The following is a 22,225-nucleotide window of genomic DNA, read 5'->3' on the forward strand; positions in this document are numbered from 1 at the left end:
AGAGAGCTTACTAGTGCAAGGTCAAAAGGAATTTTGGGAGTGTGGGCAGCTGGGGACCGGGACTGAAACTTCTCGTTCCATTTCACAGAAAATAGAGCCAGTTACAAGTGCATAGCCCCACAGCCTGGATTAAACTGCAGTTACTTTTTCTGGGAGTTGTCTCATTTCTTAACACCGTTTAAAGATATCAGTATTGTAGCCTTACTTCATAATGTTAGCTGAAGAGCAATACATTTAAAACCATTGATTTATGGAATACTAAATGAAGTATATTAGTCAAAGGGGATAAATAGCAACTGTTTATTAAAATAAGAAAGGTATATTTGTTATCTGTCTTTTTCACTAATGCAGTTAGAGAAAGTTGTTTTTTCTCTAATTCAATATTTAGTTACAACTGCTGAGGTACTGGGAAAAATTAAAGTATTCTTTCAGGATGGAAAGATAAATCTTTTGAAGACAGAATACTTTGTGGTTAGTCTCAAATCCAGTCAAACCAGAGTGATACTGTCTTGTAAAATGATCGGATTAACTAGAGCTGATGCGGGAAATCAGTCATCCTTTTGGCAGAAAGACTCAATTTCATTAGAATTTTTTTCAGTACTTCTGCATAATGGTTGAGACTGAATTAAGCAACAAGCTGCACCACAATCAAAGATGCTATACGTGAGCTTGCCTTTTCCTGCTTTCAAAAGGTGCAGCACAAGCAGCAACAGTATTGCAGGGATATCTAGAGTCTGCAGATTGCAACAGGAATTTCAGATCACCTGTTCTGCAGGGTCATCTGAAAAAAGTCTTCCTTCTCATGCTCCAGCTCTACCAAGATTTGCTTTGAAACAAGCATGAAAATACAGGGTTGGTGTAGGAAGAAAATTTACACCTATGTGTTTGTGTAATAAAACCCTCACGTAGCTTTTCTTTCTGCCAGAATCTGTCTTAGGTTCCCTAATTAACAATTATTCTTCCATACCTTTTCAGGTCTTGAGTTTTTCTCAACACCAACAAATGCCCATTTGTTTTAGAGTCTGCTGTCTTTACAGATAAATGCTTCTGAGCTGGTGGCTTGTGTGTTTCACACCAGAATGAGTTTCCTTGAATAATTAGTTCATTTTGGGAGACAGCAACGGTGCCTTAACCTTCATAGATAATTGTCATGACACTAGCAGGTGTGCCCTGCGGTAAGGAAGTTTCCATTTCAGATAGCAAGGCTTTGTGCAATTGTTCCTCTTTCAGTTCATCTTACTCAGCCCAGTGTCTGACTATGTAACTCTGTCCTGGTCACAGACAGAACATTAATCTCCTATACAGGGTGTGACGGGAACATTTCACCTTTGTTGCTGCTTTTGTTTTTACCCATCTGTTTGACAAAATTGGTACACTAAATCCTTGCTAAATTGCTCTTTCACCTATTTTCAAACTGATCTGGAAAAAGCTGTTGCTGTGTTCTATCTTATTAGAACATGCATACAAGCAACACAGCCCTAGAAGATGTTTCCTGTTCACAAAGGAAAAAAACTTAAAGCTAGGGGAAAAAAAATAAAGCCTTTGATTACAAAAAAAATTCCTCAATTTACCTACTGTAATTCTAGCCTAAGACTTGGGAATGCTAATTGTTACTTAGTTGAAATTTATTATATTCCCAAAATAGAGCTAGCTTATAAAGTGAAGCTGAGCATCATAGCTCAAGGATCAGGATCCTAGTTAGTAGCACAGGATTCATTTGGAAGAAATGTTGGACTTAATTCTTGGTCTCCCAGAGTATGCGATGTGGTTAGAGCTTTTTATCCTTAGATTTAGCTGATTTCTAAAATATAGTTTGTTTGCTTGATGTTCTGCACTGAAAGGAATTGTGCAATTATAAAGTGACAATTAATTTGCTATTTTAAAAAATCTGTTTAACAAAGCAATAAATAATGTTGTATTTTTTTTCCTAGAAGTGGCTTCTCAAGACAGTATTATGTCTCTGCCCCAGTTTTCAGGTTTTATTTTGTGAGGTGCTTCATGTTCTCTAATAAAAATGAGTGCCGAGTGAAAGATAGAAAGCAAAGTAATAAAGCAAACTTAAGTAAACAATATCTTTTTATTAGAATATTCCTCAATGTAGTGTTTTTACTTTGCAATGCTGAAAAATGTTCCACATTACATTTTCATATTAAATTGCCTGTATAAAATGCTATAAACACGTATTTTTCTTGCAGTAGAAGATTCCCATTTTTTTTTCTGCAAGAGTGAGAGAAGTGTCTCAACATCTGATTTTGCTGCAGTTCAGCACTTGCCCCAGACACAAGGCTAGAAGTTGTATAGCTTGTTTGCTGGTTCTGTTTACCACTTCAGGAGAGGGTATTTCTACCCAGTAGTGATGAGAGATGCTGGTTTATAGATTTCCTGTCTAGTGATTTCCTTCAACAGCTCAGTCTGTACGTGTTGTCATTTCTCCTAATGTTTTGGAAGCTCAACTTCTGTCACATACCTGCCTTCCTGGAATCACAGAAATGTCGGTTGTAAGTCCTTCGGAGTCCTCCTTGAGCTTCCTGCTCAGGATGGGATTCCTGCCAACACTAGATCAGTCAGCCAAGTCTTGGAAACCTCCAGAGATGGAGATTCTGCAACCTGAGTAACCTGTTCTAATGTCATAATATCTACATAGCTGAAAGATTTTTTCCAGCTGTCCAATTCAAACACTGTCAAGATTAGAACTGAATTTACTTGAAAGCGTTTATTCTGATAATTCTGGTTTTAAAAGGCAAATTTTGGATGGTGGAATATAAGGGGTTTAGTTGCCATAGTTGAAATTGTTGTTTTGTGATGGTCAACGGCAAAGGTGTCTCAACTGCAGTAGGTCCAGGGTTTTCATATATGTGTTTGTACCAGATACTTAAAATTATCCTTTCTTAATAAAAATTTTTGAGGATTAATATCTATACTCAATGTGTGCATGTCACTAGTATTTTTTTCTGACCTGCTTTCTTCATATGTTTTGTCACCTGACTGAGATCACTTTATAAACAGATAAGAATCTCTGCCACACAGGCTGAAATTTGTGAAGAATTAGCAAAGGGATATTTCCATGGGCACATCTACTCAGGCACCCCTTGTCCAGTATCTGCACTATTCTTATAAACTCTAGAAGTTTAGAATGAAATTGAAAATTATTTCAATTTATTTCATACCTAAAATTAGAGTGGTTGGGGTTTTTTCCTATGCATTGTTCATCAAGAACTGCAGATTTCTGTACTGTAATAATAGCTCAACCAAGTGTTATGTGTTCAGGTGTTAAGCTCAGTGCAAGGTATAATTTCTAGTGTCTCTGGCAATCCACCAGAGAATAGTTTTTCTTCCTCTGTCTTTTATGAAACAGATTATGTGGAGATGACAGCCAATAGCTCAGGCAGTAAGAGTATTGAAAATGTACTGAGGAAGAAAGTAAGGGAAAGGATTTTTAGAATATTTTCAAACCAGTTTCTTTTTTCTTGCTGGAGATGGAACACACAATTCATCCAGGGACAGTTGCAACATCAATATGACTTAATATCGGGAGAATCTCTGTAGTCGAGGGGTTTACAGCTTTATTCTTCCAGTAGTTCTGTGCCTGCCATGGCCTCAGCTGAAGCATATTATTACTTTTTTCTTTTTGTATTCATTGTCTTATTACATCACAAATAAGGTTTCCGTTCCCCCTCTATTTCAAAAGATTTGTGGAGGGGGGTAAATTTTCAGTTTGAAATGCTAAGATTTATTAATAGCATAGTGTTACAAAACAGAATTCCTGCAGATAGTGTTAAAAAGCATCCCCTGAAAATGTGCTTCATGTACTGCTAAAATAGCAGGTGAGTATTTCCCTTTGGGGTTGTTGCCATGAATCAGTCATTAGTGTTTAAGAATTAAACATGATATTGTAGTTGGCATTCTCCCTGGCCAACTGAATGTGTTCTGTCCTTAAAGGGGATTTAGTTTCCACTGTTCTTTTCCTGGTATGTTAGCTGGCAGCAAAGTAGGCAAGCTGCCATGCCACTGGGCTAGCAGTGAGCATGTTCTTGTGTATTAGATCAGCCTTATTGACTTAAAATAGTTGTTAAAATGTGAAACTTCTTGAAATGTGAAACTTCTATGTTCAGAATTAGTCCAAGCATGTTGATTGATACCAGTGGCCATTAGAAGTCTGTGGTTGTGGAATTTGTGCCAGAAAACTTGACAAAAGCTATGCCAAGTAAGACAGCTGCTGCTACACATGCTTGGTTTCTAACAGTACTAACTTTTCAACCCATATGTTTAAAGGTTTTTCCACAGGGCATATTGATAGTACAGCATGAACCCAGTGATTACTGTGCTTGAGAATGCAGGTCTCTGATACCCAGAGGGGGAGGGGAAGAAAAAGGAAAAAAAGTATTCTGAGAAGTTACCCACCAGAAATCTATTTTAGCCTGATGGAACTTGAATACTTGGAGGGGGGATTGAGAGATGGGGAGAGACAATTCAGACTGATGAGTAATGTTGGTTTTCTACTTTTGGGGGGGGGGTAGGTTTAAGTAGAAATATCAAGAAATATATATTCTTATATAATTCTGTATTTAAAATTTATTTTTTCATGTAATCACATATTTTACATTGTATCTGTCTACCCTTTGTGCTATGAAAAGCAGAGATCTATGAAAAGCTGTCTTACATATTTTGTTGTTGCTGCTATTTTACAGGAAGCTTTCACAAAATCTCCCCATCTTTGATTCTTAACTTTTCTGTTGAATCTTGTCCTTACATATGCATTTCTGAAAATGAAATGTAGAAGCAACTAATATAAATTCTTTAAAGTCAAACACTCTGCTAATTCTAACACGTATGTTTTCAGAGTTCAAGTATGTCTTTGGAAAGATGTTCTAGTATATTTATCAAGTCTGAATTTTTGGAGAACAGGAAAACCCACTGTGTAAAAAATCTTTATGAACCTGTAATTTTAACTGTAGTAATTTTACTTTCTTTTTGCAGAAGTTATTTACTTTAAAGTTTCTTCTACAGAAATTTTTCTTTCTTTTTTTATGAGGCAATTCATTTTACATATGTATTCAGTACATCAAAAATACATTTTTCACAGAGTTTGTAGTTGCGAAAAGACATTAGATCATCTCATCTGACATCATGAGTTAAGCAGACCAAAAATTTCATCCAGTTGTGCTAATATGGAACTCAACAACCGTACTGAATATGGTAAATAAAGCACGTAAACAAGAAAGGCCTGCAGTCTTGACCTGTAAAGTTAAAAAATAGAGAAAACATAATTTCCTTATGTAGTTGCTTCAGTAGTTAATCATAATTATTATTGTAAATGTGTCCCTGATTTTTAATTGAATTTACCCAGCTTTACCATCTGTCCACTTGGGGGGGGGGGGGTGTTTTTATACTATTTTCCACTACTACTGAGGATCACAAAATAGTTATAGCATACCAGAGAACAGGAATAAAATTATGCTTTCCACTTATTCTCAGCATTAACTCAGTACAATATGTCTAAATTGTCCTTGGGGTACCCAAGTGGTACCCTGAGACAAAATCCACTGTCCAAGCCCACCTAGAAGCCAGGTGGACCTCTCTCTAGGGTACACAAATGGAGGTTTACCTGAGGAGGCTCAGAAGTTTTCTTCAGCGTTGGTGCAGCATTTTACAATTTCCATGTAGTAGGCTGTGCACAGGCTGCTGTAGCTGTATCACTCATATGGCTGACAGAAGTATCTACAAGACGTCTGTCGGACGAAGACCCCATACAAGGATCGGAGGTGGAGGGGTTTGGGATAATCCTCTGCTTCTAGCCTCTCCTGAAATTCCCTTGAAGTATTCATGTCTCACTGTTAGGCTTTATTTCCAAGCTTTAGCAATGGTGAAATTTTGCCATTAGTAGTTTTGCCAAGCGGTATCACATTTCTGAAGTACATACCCTGTACAAACATTACTTTCTATTTGATACAAGCAAGTCTGTAGTATCAAGCCCTTAATAAATCCTTTGTCACCTTTTTTAATGCTGATTCTTCCCTTATTTGATGAAACAGTGCTCCTGATAATGGATGTGAAGAAGGACTGCAGAATCGTCTCTTAGAGTTATGAAAATTAAAATTTCTGTGTTAAGAAATTTAGACTCATGAGAAACCCAAACTTCACATCCAATGGCAAAATTCAATTTGCATTTGATGAGATCTCACCTCAGATGCTTTAATCATGGTGTATTGGGGATTTGTGTAGAGCTAGGAAGCTGCCAGTAAAAATTCTTGCAGAAGGAAGAGCTTGCTTGCAGAAGTAATATCACCAGCTGATATGCTGAACACTTTAATTATGGTCACTGCGGGCACTTCAAGCTCAGCAGAAATGAGGTTGATGTTTGCATTGTTTATCTAAGCAATTCATAAGGGAAATAATAACCAGAAGTGTGTTACTGCAAAAATAGCTGATATAAAAACACAATGGAAAAATGCTTGGTGTTAGACAAATGTTTTGAGATACATTGTTCTGCAAGCTGAACGCAGTTTAAATTGAACTTAATATTTCATTGCTGCCGTGGATTATTTACATCAAAAATGAAATAACTTGAAGGTTAACTACCAGTTGTACTGTGATGTGACATACAAATTTAGAGACTGGAAATTCAGAGCAAAGGACAACCACTGGCATTCCAAATCGTACTGTCCTTATATGTGCAGAGCTTTCAAGCTGCTTAGGAGTATGGTATGTATGATTATTTTGTTTCTTCCAGGTTTATGGCATTTGTTTTATAACTCTAAGCATGTGTCTAGAAAAACTGCTGCCTAGGCTTAAGGAAAAAATGAATCAAGCCTATAGAGGGAGTATTCTAACAGGGAAATACAACCATGTGATCTCTGCTTTGGAAGTGTGGTGCACTCTTTGCGAAAAGGGTATTTGCCTAGGCAACAGTGTTACTTTTATGACAGATTGATCAGCGTTCCATAGGTAGCTCTTTATGGAGAATGCTACAGTTTAACTTCTAAAATTCATGGTCTTTCTTGTGCTTCCTCTCATTAACAATAGATTTAAGAGAACAGATTCATGGGGTAGGTGCAATAACTTACAGAATTTAGTTTCACATACTCTGAATTTATCTGATATACAAAAATCACTACTTTGTTTATATTCTAATACATTTTCTCTTCACTATACTATAAAACTTTGTGGTGGTTTTGAGCACAGCAGTTAATGAGATATAATTAATCTCAAAGTCTCTAATAAGGCTTTAAAGGGAATCATTTTAGTTGGATCTATAGACTGTATTTTTTTATCCCTAAATGTTTAGTTTTCCCTTTTTAAAGAGATGAAGAAAACCCAGTGGTTTCCTTTTTTTTCTTTGTCACAAGATACTTATTGTCTTGAACTTTTACCATATTTAACTGTACAAATGTGATATCTTTCTGGAGCCAATGTACAGTAAAAGCTACTTGCAGTGAAATTATTAAGTATCTGTTAACAAATGCAGTTGATGTTTACTTCCCACTAGTCTATGACAGTATGTCAATGGCACTCTTGTCAAATTTAGTTTAACCTTATTGAAAACTAAAGAAGTTATATCTGTGATTGATCTGAAGCAGAAGATATCTTCAACAGTGAGCAACCTTTCCAATTAACAGATCAATCTCCCTTTTAAAACTGCATGTTTCTTCCTGAATGCTGGTCTCGTTTTTTATGTGTTTAATATATTCACAGCTGCAGGACAAGTGGTTATGTATGGCAGCCTTAAGTATCTTCAACTCCCATCAGTAGTAATATTGTAATTAGTACCTTAAAGGTTCAGGCCATTTGTATGATACCATTTTCTGTCTGGCTAAAGTCAAATGGAAAGACTGGATTCTCCAGTCCCTGCTTGGGGAAAGGCCATGTGAAGTAAGGGGAGGTAGGCAGCATGCATGTTTTTGTGTCTGTACCCATACCCTTGTCTGTGTTACTTGCTGACTGCCTCAGGGCTGTCCTAACTTACATCTAGCTGTCTGTTTACATGTACGTTGACTCTTTTCAAGAAGGATTTCTTTTTCTCTTGCTTTGCTAGTTTCACAGTTCCTAGCTTTACAGCTGACCTAGCCTGAAAATTCCCTAGTTTGGCAACACGATGGGTACACTGCTGGGATTTTCTGCCATTCTGTTTTGTGTATGTCTGCTCCGCCTTGCAGTACGCGTGAGTGACTTTATAGCTTTTGGAACGCACTTAATGGATTAGCTGAGCTAAGCTCACTATATTACTGGTGCAAGGTAAAGACTTTACATTTCCCATGCAGGTGACAGTAGTCCCAATGGGTCATTCTGACATCTAAAGATAGCCGTAGCTGGCATACTTACTGTTCTTTCTTTCTTTACTCATGGGCACAAGCTGTGCTTTGGCTGAGGAGTCATAGCACACAGTCCTGGAGGAGATTTGTAGTAGTTGGCTCTCATAGCTTTGAACGCCAGTAGTAAAGGCAGAGTCTGTCCATGTATGTTAAATCTCAGACTTCATCCTGTAAAGAGCAGAATAAGGACAACACAAGAACTCAGTTTTGCAATAATATTCACACTGCTTTGCACTTTGCCTAGAAACTCCTGTTAAGCCATGGTGTGCCATGGTGTGCAGGTAGAACATGCAGTAAAGTGATTAAGCCTGTCTTGTCTTAGACAAACCCACTTTCCACCTAAGCACTTGAGAGTAAGGAAGTTTCTGTTTCGGGCATCTACTTGCACATACAAACTGAGACACCCATACTTCTGTACGATTTGCATTTTTGCTTTGTAGAGCATTGTTTCCCTAGATATTTATTCCACATGCATTTCAGCCACCAGCATTGATGGCTACTGAACAGTAGGCAAGACTTGAGTTTTTACAGCTTCCGGGCATGTGCACACACAGACACGCTCTGTTGGCCCAGCATGAGTAATTATTTATCTCAAACATATAAAACTTCTGCCTGTAGCTAATTTTTGAGTGCTCATCTGTAACTTTTAAGACAAACACAATTAGAAATAATAGTAATTTAGAATAGCCACATAATAATAATTTAGTGTAGGAAGAAAAATACTGATATTCAATTATTTAATGGTATGCTATTTTTTTCCTTCTGTTACAAGGCATATTTTTTAATTCAGAGTTGTAGAATTTAGCATATCTTAACTTCAGCTAATGTTTTTCCAGTAGCAAAAGTAACTTCATATTTTAAGTACTCTAATGGAATATGCTGAATAAATCAGCAGCCATAAAAGAAATTACCTTTTATTTTACATATCAATTGTAAGAATTGAGAGAAAGAGAAAGAGGGATTTCCCTGAGGAATGAAAGCAAGGATTTTGCATCTGAAAGAATCATTTCTAGTTTAAAAGGGGACTAAAATGTTTAATAAAATGAATACACATACTTATATAATTCCTAGAGATTAACATGTCTGTAGGGTTAATGTACACAGATGAATGTATTTTAAAGGTTGATTAAATGTCATTAGATTGCTGTAGTTCTCAGCTGTCTAGAAGAATGTACCACACCAATCCATGAAGTTATTTACATTTCCATGTGTTAGCTATAGTACTATGTGTGAAGATTGGGGTCTACCAGAATATGATATAAATACATTATGAATCCAAAGAAGTCATCTGCAAAGGTCTTTCTGTGCGTCTGTTTCAAACAAACCATCCATACACTTGGGTCTGTGTTAAGTGAATGAGAAATGTAGTCAAGAGTTAAAACAGGTTTCATTGTGTATACAGACTTCAAAAGTGTGCTTGCTTATATAAACCCTCTTCTTTCCCATTTGGAAATGAAATTATTAATGTTTTTCATCAGCCTCATCTGGATTTTTCAACTTTGTGAACTTTATCTCTGGCATGTTGGTGCTCACAATATACAAAAACTTTGGACTGTATTATGCAAGATATCAGATGTAGGTGACCGATAGAAAACTTGAACACAGAAGATTTACCCATCTTTTGGGCTCCTCTCTTTATCTGATGGCATAGATACCTAACTCCTCTTCTGTGCTGCATGGACACTGTGAGTGAGGTCTTGGACTGCAAACCAGTGTAGACTGATAACAATTTCCCCTCCTGATCTGACAGCGGACCTTTCACAGTGTTTGCCTTCATTTTTTATGTTCTTGACATGAACTTCCTTATTTTGCCATGGATTTCTGTACTTGGGAGATTACTCGCTATTTTTCCATGGTGTGAGCATGGATTTTTTACACATCGAATTTGCTAACAGTAAACATGTTTTTTTTCTGAAATACTGGATGAGAGTACAGTCAAAGGAGTTCTATGTGTAGTAAATTGAGAGCAAAGTTGTAAGTTTTTGAGCATAGTGCTCTGTTAGCAATACTGATCTTGGAATTCCTGCATAGCGGTGTATTAGTTGTGAGATGAGAATACTTCAGGGAAGCTAAGGTACAGCTTCAGCTACCAGCATACTCTTAATATTTTTCTTCTAAGAATAGAGGTAATTTTTTATAATTGCTGTGTGTTGGAAGTGGAACATATCTCAATAGTCTGACTTTGCTGAGCAATTGGAAACTCCTATGACATTCTCAAATCACTTAGGACAAAAAAAGAATAATATTTCAGTTTGGATCTGACAAGCTGTGTCTCTTTCCTAAGTTGCTGACCAGCAAAGAAGAGAGAAACTGAAAAAGAAGATAGCCAGGTGTGAAGAGGAAATGAGTGTGGATAAAACTGCCTCCCGATCCAGCTCAAGAGAGAGTAGAAGGCTGCTGCCATCCTCTTTTGGAAAGGTAGATATTTTAATTTTGGTTAGTAGATATCATAGTCTACTTGCCTCCCATAATAACAGCTGATCACTGCTGTGCAGCAGCTCTAGAGGGAGGGCTGGCATTTTTCAAGCAGCAGAAAATAGATAAGGGTCTTCCTGATATGTGCCCAACACCAAATGCCTGTCTCAGCCTTCTGACAAAGATGGCAGGTATCTGGATGAAGAGTGCTTGTGGTAAATTCACGCTCTAGTTACCCTTGAATTCTCTTGCTTTCATCTCAGCTGAAATTCCCATGCCCTCTCTGTCACTCCAGAGCTTTCTACCATTTCCTAACACAGAACTCTAGTTACCACTAACCTTCCTAGCAGAAGAATCAAGAATCCTCTATTTTTTTTCTGTATGCAAAGTCCTACTTTGGAAATACATTTCATATCTAACAGTATACTACATGCTCAAATTGCAGTTATTGAAAGTGAAAACAGTACTTGAGCCATCAGAATAAGTGCTTTTCTGTCTATATACGTAGGCTCACTTATTTTGGCTGGCATTTCATCCGGATATGTGGCATATATTTCCAAATAATAAATAAATAGCCTAGTAAATTACATTCTCTTGTTCATCACCGTAAACGAGCAATTGCAGCTTAAAACAGAATGATGTTTTAACTCTGTTGATTTTAACAGCAAATGCTTCATGTGTTGTTTAAATATGTGGAGAGCTGGAGAACATTTCCAAGTAGTACAGAAAACTCACCATTAGTTTCTTTCTGTGTGACTGGTTTTTGCAGCAGGCAGTCTGAGTGTGACCTTATTGCAGTGCAGAGAAATAATGCTTTGAAATTCAGTACGTGGCTGTTAGTTATGGATGAAAGTGCAGGCATGCATAAGAAAAGGGAGGAAATGTCATATTTAAAATCCAAATTTTATTTTTTATTAATATGACTTTTGTCCTTCCATGTTATTTTCTGCAAACTGGGGGCAGGAGAAGTTCCTTAAATCATTTCACTGTGAAACCAATTAAAGTGTGCTTAAACTGTATCTCTAATTACTGCATAAATTCTTATTTTAAAATGAAAGGATGCACTTGTGGTCTTTAATACAGCATTATAACAGACTGTCGCTTTTTTCCTTGTTTTAATCTTCTGCAAAACAAGGTCTTTCTAAAATAATATCTGTCCCAGTTCTTCTAATTACTTACAGGTGCCTTCCCACCAACATTTGTCTTGAAAGTGTAATCTGTATTATGCCAACAGAAACTGCAGCTTTCCTTATGTTTACTAGACTCAGGGTATAATTCAACAAACTGTCTGAGTCTGAATTTCAAGTTATTAACTGAAAAGTATATTTTAGAAAGTGATGTTGGGAGACTTGCCAAATTAATGTTTGACCACACATAAAAAGTAATTTTGGGATGTCGTACTTTTTTTGCTTCTAGGTTGTTTTTTTTAACTTTACAAATGCAAAGAGTAATCTTCACTAAAATATTATTTGGCACTTTGTTAATCAAATTGATTGCTAGACTTACAAATTACGTTTCACTATAGTATAAAAAAGAGCACCAGTGAGTCAGTAAGAAGTGAAAATCTGTAAGTGAGCCTTCTGGTAGAAGGGTAGGCAGTGGCAGTAATTGGGCTGTCATATTTTTGTGCTAAAAATGAAGCACTATTTAAACTTTACTTCATTTGCCAAAATATACATTGATTTCCTATGCTTGTTTATACACCAAGGGAGGATTCTTCTACTTCAATGATTAGATGTCCTCTAATGCATTGTGAGGCTGAGTTAGCCATTCTAATTGTATTTCTCTAGCCATCAGGATATATCCATAGGTGACAGTTGGAAAACAAATTTTAAGGATGCCTGTTAAAGCATATGATAATGTAGAGGATTTTTGCCACACAGTAATCATATTATTGCTGTCACTGTTGCCATTAGGAAAAAGCTGATTATACATCCTCTGTTTGTGGAACTGCTCCAAAAATTGTTTTGTTGAATTCGGATGTTCCTGGGTTGGGATGAAATTCAGCACAGATTTGAAGCAGTCAACCTTGGAATACTCCAGGTTTCCAGGGAGGTAATGGGAAGAGTAGAATGTGGTCCTGTGCTTAATAAGCATCTTACAACATTACAGGAGGAGTGTAAGAAAAAGAGAAAAGACGAATTATACTGGCTTTGCCACTGTTACATTTAAATGTAAGAATACAAAAGTTAAAGAAATTACTTTCATGGTGCATAATTTCTTGCCTAATAAAATGTGGCTCTTGTAAAATGTATATCAATTTAAGAGTAACATGCATACATATATATGTATATAAAAAATAATAACCCTTGTAACTCTGACAAGGTCAATGTCTGACTAGATTATAGGCTAAATACATCTAACCAGCTTTGATATATGCACCTGACTTTCTATTTTCAAAAGGCTTCATTCATTAGCATTCACTTTTTATGCATTCTGGTAAGTCTGGCTGCCTTTATTTCATCATTTTCATTTTTCACATAGCTGCATTTATTATTATTTAATGCTGCAATAGAGCACAGAAACTATTTTCAATTAAGACTCTGCTTTGTGTATGGTAAAACCGAAAAGAAGTAAAAAGAATTCCTCTAAATTATATAATTCGTTACACATTTCTTAAAACTTCTGTGATTTAGTCAGTGTATTTTTTTTTATACACTGAGCCAACTATGAAACTGAATAGCTACAATGTGTCTTGAACCTGACTGGCATGCTCTTTGACCATTTTGTACGAGGGTTTAGATGCACAAGAACAGTGAATTCTTTATCTGTTATATCTAGTTATAAACGTAAAATTACTGTAATGTGAGAATCTGCTACAATATGTAATGAACTGAGAGAGTTATTTCTGTTGTGGTTACCTAGATTTCATTACTGACTTTTTGAAATAATCGGTGATTCTAATCAAAGATGATAGTATTTTGATCACAGAGATAAAAATATTCCATCTAGAGCCATGGGTTAGGATGTGATAGATGTTTATGGTGCGTCATGCATTTCTCTACTTTTAGCAGAAGACCTAAGTGAGAAGCTAAGGAGCAGGCTTATTTTCAAATGGCACAATGGAGCAATCTTTGGATGGGATCGCTAGCAACTAAATTACTTTAAGGACAGTAGTTTATCTCTCACAGTTAAGTAGAGGGGCAGGGAAAGCATAAGATGTCCTGGGGGCAGCTGTAATTCTCTTCTGCTCCTCTCTTTCCATGTAGCATAGTAGCGATGGTTGACACCGAGTGTGAAAGTTAATCAAAATAGGATGATAAGCTACAGATACGGATGCTGAAAGGGCTGCTAACTTTGTGAATACGTAATTTTTAAGCAAGTATTTAGAGACTTATTTAGACTGAATAGCTTGAGGATGGATAAGCAGCACATTTGTGGGTATCCACTCATTTATCTGTCAGCAAATTACTTATACATACTCCTTCTTTAATGAATTACTCTGTTTTCTCACAATAGAAAAGGCTGTTTCACAGAGTCTGGAAAATACTGTAATGTCTATGCATAGAATGTCACTACAATGTAGTCTTCCCAACTGCTGCCTTGGACGGAAAGCTATATCATAGTGAAATACCTAGATTTTTCATTTTTATTTTTCTGTACAAAGCTGATTTGGATTTTTAAACATTCATCTGAGTGATTCAGTGTGTCAAACTGCATGAAGCTCAATATGACTTATCTCTGAAGCAAGAAAACCTGAATTGAGGTGGCCATGAGTAAAATGTCTGATTTGAGCAAGACTTGGTATTTCATATCCCGTGTTCAGATAATCCTATTAATAGGCATTTCTGGCTGCTAACAAATTTTTTTAAAGAAATTAATCCATGCCAAAAGTCAGTTGGAGGAAGGCTGCTCCATAGGAGGGTAAATTTTCTCTTTTAACCATTTGAAGTATGGTTGCCATTGCCTTGACATTTCAAGATCCTTTTCAGCCCGGTTTTTGAGACTTTTTTGATTTCTTAAGGATGACAGTTATGACCATCTGCTTGTGCATATGAGCATATGAAATATAGATTAGGAAACACCCTTAACTGTTTCTAATCTCTATTGTTAATTTTGTATGCAGCACACATGCGTGGCTATGTGAATTGCCTACTCAAATGCTTTATATTTAAAGATTTAGTATACGGTTGTGATATTAACAGTACAAAGATGTATTGTGCTTGAATTAGTTCTGTCAGAATGAGAGATGTAAGTGACTAAAGAAAGCAGAAGAACCTTCTGAGCATCAAAGAAAGATGTTTTCATCAGGAATGTTCAGTACAGGTTTCCTTTCAGGCTTCATAGTGACAATCACCTCTCATGCTGGTTGTTTGAATTAATACATTTCCATATGCACATTCAGTAATACCCCTTTACTAATAACATCACAGTATTTGATGAAAGTGGGAACATACCACATTATACAATTGAATAGCACACACACACCGAAGGAAAGAATGTAACAGGAACATAGTTTTGAATGAGAAAAATGGTTATTATTGATGCCAGTATGCAAACTGATTATATTCATACATTATTTGTTCACAGATTTGTGTGAATTTTCTCTCTTGCCTTTCTCAATTCTTAACTAATTACTGAAATGCGTAATGAAATGAACAGATGACATCATACAAGGGGGTTATGAGAGCAGCAACTGTAAAGGCAGCTTGTCACTTACTACAGGAGACATTTGCTCTGTCCAGGCAGTGGAGAGCAGGCACTCAGCCCATATACAACAGTATTAAAGTGGCTTATAAATGGAACTGTCTCAAGTTAAAAGAATCAGATGCCCATTTATTACAAAATTGCAGCTTCTGTATCTTGACAGTGCAGTTCATAAAGTGTCTCTCTGATCTCATTTTATGATGGTAGATGAACTATTCTACTGGAAGACCTTTTCATACAAGAACAAGTTAATTTCAAGACTTAAAATTCATCTTGGTGTAACTTCAGTGACCCCAGTGAGAGGTGCCTTTGGACCTTTTATGTGAAAATAGATTTAACAAGCTTTCTTTTCAAAGTTTCATTTTTATAAGGCAGCTGTACCTCAGTGGCTTTTGAGTTGAGAAACTAAACTTCTTGCAGAAACTAAAAGTAACTTAGAGAGAAATCTGGATTCTTTCTCTGTGTTACTTCTCTTGCCTGTCAGATGACAGTGGTATGCTTTGATCTATTTTTACTGAACTTTCTCTTCCACAGAGTCCATGAAGATTCAGGGTTCCTTTCTATACAAGCTTGCTGCAAGTAATACTCCATTTACCCCAGTTTTGTGACTAACAAAACTGAAGCATAAATATGTAATTTATGAAACCTTTTTATGGGGCTATTATTGCTGAAATATATCATTCAGTAAATTTCAAAATAAATTACAGTTGGTTGAATCAATAGAATAGGAACATGTATTGCTAAGCAAGATAGGTGTCAAGATTCTTGACTCCAGATTACACTAGTTATAGTTCTTGATAGTGCTAATGTCCAAAGCTATGATACTTCCATGGAATATATTTTTTTTAATTGTATCTAAAGAATAGAGCTAAATATGTTTCAATCATTGTGTTACTGCATATTTGTAGGCATGTTTTTGTCATCTTTTTTTTTCCCAGCTAAACATCTGACGTTTTTATAGATACAGATTGGAGAAGAAAATGAACATACTTGCTTACAGTTAACTTGCCTATACCAACACAGGTGTACAAATAATTTTCTGAAAGCTTGGTGACAAATTGCAGACAAACAGCATTCTCCGACACTCCTTAAAATCTTTTTGAAGTCACCAACATAGTTCCTTGTTCCTGATACTGTTTCTTTGTGTATCCAAAGGCTGAACTGCCTACCTGTTTGGGCAGTAAAGGGTTACCCCACTATAAGGGCTTCAAAAGACATTCTTTTTTCTCAGCACTTGAATGAGTACATCTCAAGACTGACACAGTCATGGCTTGGGTTTGCAGTTCTACCTAGTCACTACCGTAGCTACTTGGTCTGTTCTACTTATGATATGTGTGAGGAGGAGAACTGCCCTAAGCTTCCTCATGAATAAGGAATGCTTAAATTTATGACATTGCCACGTTTACCCTGTACCTTTGTCTTGTTTTAGGATCAGCTCAACTGCTTCCAAGGAATAGAACATGTGGCTTTCATGAGATGTGGTTGTGTAATTGGCTAATATCGCTTAATATCTTTTTTTATTATTATTTTGTATATTGCAGGGCACCAGTCCTGATCGTATGTTCACAAATGCTTCTACAGTCTAATTTATATTGCAGCTCCATGAACTGTTTTAATCACTGAGAGTAAAAAGTATACAAGAAAAGATTAAGTTGTTTATAATACGTACTGAAGGGTATGGAATTAGCTTTTCAAAATATCTCTATAGGTGGATTCTGAAACTTTCCAGTCTTACTGGTTTTCTGTAGTGCTGAGCTACCACTGCAAGTACTTTATATGCAAACGATCACACTGGTAAGTGTACTGGGTTTGCGTGGCAAGGTTTTGGTAGCGGGGGGGGTTACAGGGGTGGCTTCTGTGAGAAGCTGCTAGAAGCTTCGCCGATGCCCAACAGAGCCAATGCCAGCCGGCTCCAAGACAGACCCGCCACTGGCCAAGGCCAAGCCCATCAGTGACGGTGGTAGCGCCTCTGGGGTAACAGATTTAAGAAGTGGGAAAAAACCCCAACCCTGCACAACTGCAGCCAGAGAGAGGAGAATATTTGAGCGGAACAACCCTGCAGACCCCAAGGTCAGTGAAGAAGGAGGGGGAGGAGGTGCTCCAGGCGCCGGAGCAGAGATTCCCCTGCAGCCCGTGGGGAAGACCACGGTGAGGCAGGCTGTCCCCCTGCAGCCCAGGGAGGTCCACGGTGGAGCAGATATCCACCTGCAGCCCGAGGAGGACCCCACGCCGGAGCAGGTGGGTGCCCGAAGGAGGCTGTGACCCCGTGGGAAGCCCACACTGGAGCAGGCTCCTGGCAGGACCTGCAGACCCGTGGAGAGAGGAGCCCACGCTGGAGCAGGTTTTCTGGCAGGACTTGTGACCCCGCGGGGGACCCACGCTGGAGCAGTCTGGGCCTGAAGGACTGCAGCCTGTGGAAAGGACCTGTGCAGGAGAAGTCCGTGGAGGACTGTCTCCCGTGGGAGGGACCCCATGCTGGAACAGGAGCAGAGTGTGAGGAGTCCTGCCCCTGAGGAGGAAGGAGCAGCAGAAACAACGTGTGATGAACTGACCGCAACCCCCATTCCCTGTCCCCCTGTGCCACTGAGGGGAGGAGGTAGAGAAAAGTAGGAGTAAAGTTAAGCCCCGGGAATAAGGGAGGGGTGGGGGGAAGGTGTTTTTAAGATTTAGTTTTTATTTCTCATTACACTACTCTGATTTTATTGATACTAAATTAAACTAATGTCCCCAAGTCAAGTCTGTTTTGCCTGTGATGGTAGTTAGTGAATGATCTCTCCCTGTCCTTATCTCGATGCATGATCCTTTCATTATATTTTCTCTCCCCTGTCCAGCTGAGGAGGGGAGTGACAGAGCGGCTTTCGTGGGCACCTGGCATCCAGCCAGGGTCAACCCACCACAGTAAGCCTTACTATACTGCTTGCTAACACAGGCATTTGTTTGGCATTGTTACTGCATGTTATCAGTTCAGCATTTAATTATGCTGTAGTAGTAAAATAAAGTTGGCTCACATGACACACCATCAAGAAGGGCTTATTTTGGTTCAGCTAACTAAAAAAAAAAAAAATACCTCTTTGCATTAGGCATCAGCAGCTATGGACATTTCGGGATACTGGAATAGCATAGATAGGTCTTACTGATACAGGAGAACATTCTTGTGTGGAATTGTTGTGAAGGAAATAGATGGTATGCAGCAGTGTGATCTGTGACTTAATTTTGATGGTAAACTATCTGCATTTTTTAATATTCCTCTAAATAGCATTTACTACATGCCACAAAATGTATATTCATTGTCTTGAGTTTTAATTTAAAATATTAAGTGGTTCTGAAAGGGAAAAAATGGAATAGCATAGATTCAAAGCAGTAACAGTAGCAGTGTTATGAGAAAATGCAGTATTTATACAGTAAGAGTCATTGCTTAGAAGTTTTAAGAACATTTTTAGGATTTGAATGATAGAATAGAAAATCTGTGTATATTTACAAGCTATACTATGAATTACATCGGTTAATATACTATACTATTTATTACTAGTTTACTAGTAATATATTACTATCCAATACTACATATTAGTAGGTTACAATGTCATGAATTTTCAACAAATGTATAAGGTTTTCCAAGTTCGGTTGTTTGGGTTTTTTACCCTGCCTACATCCCCCAGTAGGTGAATTCAAAAGTCGCACAACAAGTATTGATTATCTTGCAGAATTCCCACAGGTACTTTCTTTTACAGTTGATTTTGCCGCTTTTGTTGGCATTCAGTCTGTTGTCAGTTCCTGGTGGGGAAAAATCACACATCCAGGCTTCAATCCACATCTTAATGATCTGATTACTTTCAAAAAGCAAAGCGTTCTTGAGGGTTTTCTCTAGGTTTATATTGTATTCTGGCAATGAAGCACTGCTGGAAATCCACTGAATCCATGCTTCAGTGTTAGTCTCTCAAAATAATTTCCACATGGATTAATTACAAGATCAGGATGGGCTGCTGGGTTAATCTGTGAATCTTCTCAACTGGCAGTTAGGGTTGTATGTCATAAATAAATGCATATCACAGCATATGTTTAAGTCATATCATACTGGATCCACTCTTTCTCAGTCTTTCTATAAGGGAGCTATTCCTTCAGTGACTTCAGTAATGTAACGCTTCTACTTAATAGTTTTTACTTGTTTGATAGAAGCATAATAGAGATGAATGGAATACATACAGAAATCAACTTCCCTTTCTCCCTTTTTTCACTGCAAAGCTTTATGGCCTGTACAGGTCTCTCCTTATCTTCCTGTTCTTTGTTCAAATGATGGAGGTACATCAACAAGTTAATCTCTGTGTAAGCCTATCTGAACCTAAACTTCAGGGTTGTTAAAAATCTAGTCCTTAATTGGCCTTAGAAAATGAATTTTTTTCTTAGGAGACACCTCTAATTGTATACATTCTCTTAAATCTTGCAGCACTTAGTTGCTGTTGATGTGGAGCCATATGAACTGCCTGTGTGTAAGGAAAGTAAAATAATTATTTTTAAAAGTCTGGCTAGTTAGTTAAAACTGAATTAATTTGGGTTTGTTAGCTGTTGGTTTTGAATTGGGTTTTCTCAGATGATGTTTTATTTTAGCTGTTATTTTGCCTTGTATTATACTGATTGCACGGTATGGCAATGAGATTTTCCAGAATAACACTATCCTCGGCTTGTCTCCCTCACTGTTGCAGGCAGGACCTAGGTGCAAGCATTGTCTCTGGGAGTTGTACTGCTAGGTAGCCTGAGTACACACAATGTGAGTCATCTCTTCTCCATCATACAGTTGTGTGTAACAGAATTTGAATTGCATAAATAGTTATACATGTGGATGAAATAAGTTAGTTTATACAAACCTTTGTTTGCTGTTAGGCTTCTGGTTTAATCTTCTAATTCTGCAGTATGGCTGTCCTTGGACATTGTAAAATGTCATACATACTTTTCACTGACTGACCGAATATCCAGTGGGTGGTTATGTCATAGGCAGGAGAAACATATACAACAGCTGTCTTGCTAAGATGCTTCCTAACTTTTCAGACACATTGTAAAGCACATTTACTAATGCACATACCCTGTCCAGGTATTAATGTTTGAAGTTGCAAGTTTTTCAAAATTCTCTCTATGACAGAATTGTTCGTTCTTATTTGACCAAAAAAAAAAAAAAAAGCAGCTTAAGATGTCACTTAGATTTAGTTGTGTTTCTGTCTTTCTTGTCTTTGCCACAGTGTCGTAATACAACTCGGGAATAATGTTTAATTTTTAAGCATTAAGGTTTTTTTTCAGAAAGCAGAAAAAATAGCATGGTCTTTCCAAATAAGTCATTCTTTAACCTTTCACAATGACAGACTTAGACTTAGTTTTCAAATTTTGATTTTAGGTTATCAACTGTTTTCTTATCCCTGGCATTAAAATGATGTTTCTGATAAGAGCCCTTCTAAAATTGAATGTGTTGGAAAATTCCCCCATAACCACAGGACAGATTTACATTCGTGGTCATCACTAGTCTCTGGTGTACTTGGCTTCTTCCTTATTAACTACTCTTAGTATTTGTTGTAGTGCTTCACTAACTTTTTAACTTACTCAATACTTGAAAATAACCTTACAGATGTCAAAGAGAAAAAGAAGAGATGCATAGATGAGCTTTTGCTGTAAGGTTTCCCATTTTGTTTTGATTGTCCTCCACATCAATGAGATTTGTTTGACTAGATTCTATACAAAATAGATGGTTACTGAAAACTGCAATTAGGTGTTCTTACCAACTAAAGTTGACACCTGGACTTTAACCTGCATATAAAATAGACTTATATTGTGCTTCTTTTGGTGAGGAGTGAGTTAGCTGACCATAATTTTGGTCTGAACCACACACTGCCTACATCTTACCTTAGCCATACCACCATGTACTACTGATTTGTCTCTATTAGTTTGTTGTCTAACTAGTAGCATTTAACTGTATCCTTTTAAAGTAACATTGAATATGAGTTTGCTTCTGAGAATTGAAGTACATTTTTAAACTCTAATGTGTTGAACAGTTAAGAAGCAGAAGCAGTAATACCATTTCTCTACCATCACATGAAATCAAGTATATCTATTTATAAACTCAGCACGTTATCTGTCCTGTTTAACCGTAGTAAGCTAACTACTTGCACTGTTGGCTTTCTGTAGTGTTAGAGGGAAAGTTTCACAGCTGCCTATGTACCTGCTGGGTTGAGAAACCCAAAGGAGAAGAGGATAGAAACTTGACTGTGTCTGCTGGAGGACATTATGATTGCTTGTATTATCATAGCAATTAGGACATTTCTCATGGAGCAGGATGCCATTACACAAGGTAACATCCTGTGTTTGTACAGCCCTACCAAAGATGTGTATCTCCCACTTACAGGAAGGCTCACACAGGGAATAAACAGTTAGTTATAGTTTTCTTATTCTGTGTCTTAAACCACATTACAGTATTTTCTGTATGGTCTAAGTTGAATCAGTAAGCAGTGCCCCTTACAGAATATACATCTTATAAAGATAGCCGGTGTGTGATAGGCTTTGAAGCTAATAGGATTTGGAGAGGCAACAACTCCACACTTGCAGAGAATACATACTATGAACTAGTCAGTAGGATAATTATGGATAATGTCTACCTTACCTTGCCCAGGTGGTATAAACAGAGCATACCCAGATGAAATAATTTGCCTCAATGCAATGATTCCGTGACATTTAAAAATGTCTTGAGCCCTTGGACTAAAGTGATTAAAACTCTTGGTTTGATGTAGCTGTCAATATTCTGTAACAAAGCACCAATGTTTTGCTGCTGAAGCAAACCATTTTCTTATTACTCTCTTATTTCCAATGGCTAGCTGTTA

General features: G+C 37.3%; 1 protein-coding gene across 4 annotated transcripts in view; it reads left to right on the plus strand.

Annotated features, from left to right (window-relative positions):
• The window catches only part of SPATA7 (spermatogenesis associated 7), a 46,662-nt gene that overhangs the window by 15,054 nt on the left and 9,383 nt on the right, over positions 1-22,225 (plus strand). For all 4 annotated transcript variants that reach the window (XM_052782926.1, XM_052782927.1, XM_052782930.1 and 1 more), the window contains one exon: positions 10,594-10,727. In XM_052782926.1, the coding sequence (XP_052638886.1) occupies positions 10,594-10,727 (134 nt within the window). The remainder of the gene's footprint in view (positions 1-10,593; positions 10,728-22,225) is intronic.

This window comes from Harpia harpyja, chromosome 3, assembly GCF_026419915.1.
Source record: "Harpia harpyja isolate bHarHar1 chromosome 3, bHarHar1 primary haplotype, whole genome shotgun sequence".
In the NCBI taxonomy this organism is placed as follows: domain Eukaryota; kingdom Metazoa; phylum Chordata; class Aves; order Accipitriformes; family Accipitridae; genus Harpia; species Harpia harpyja.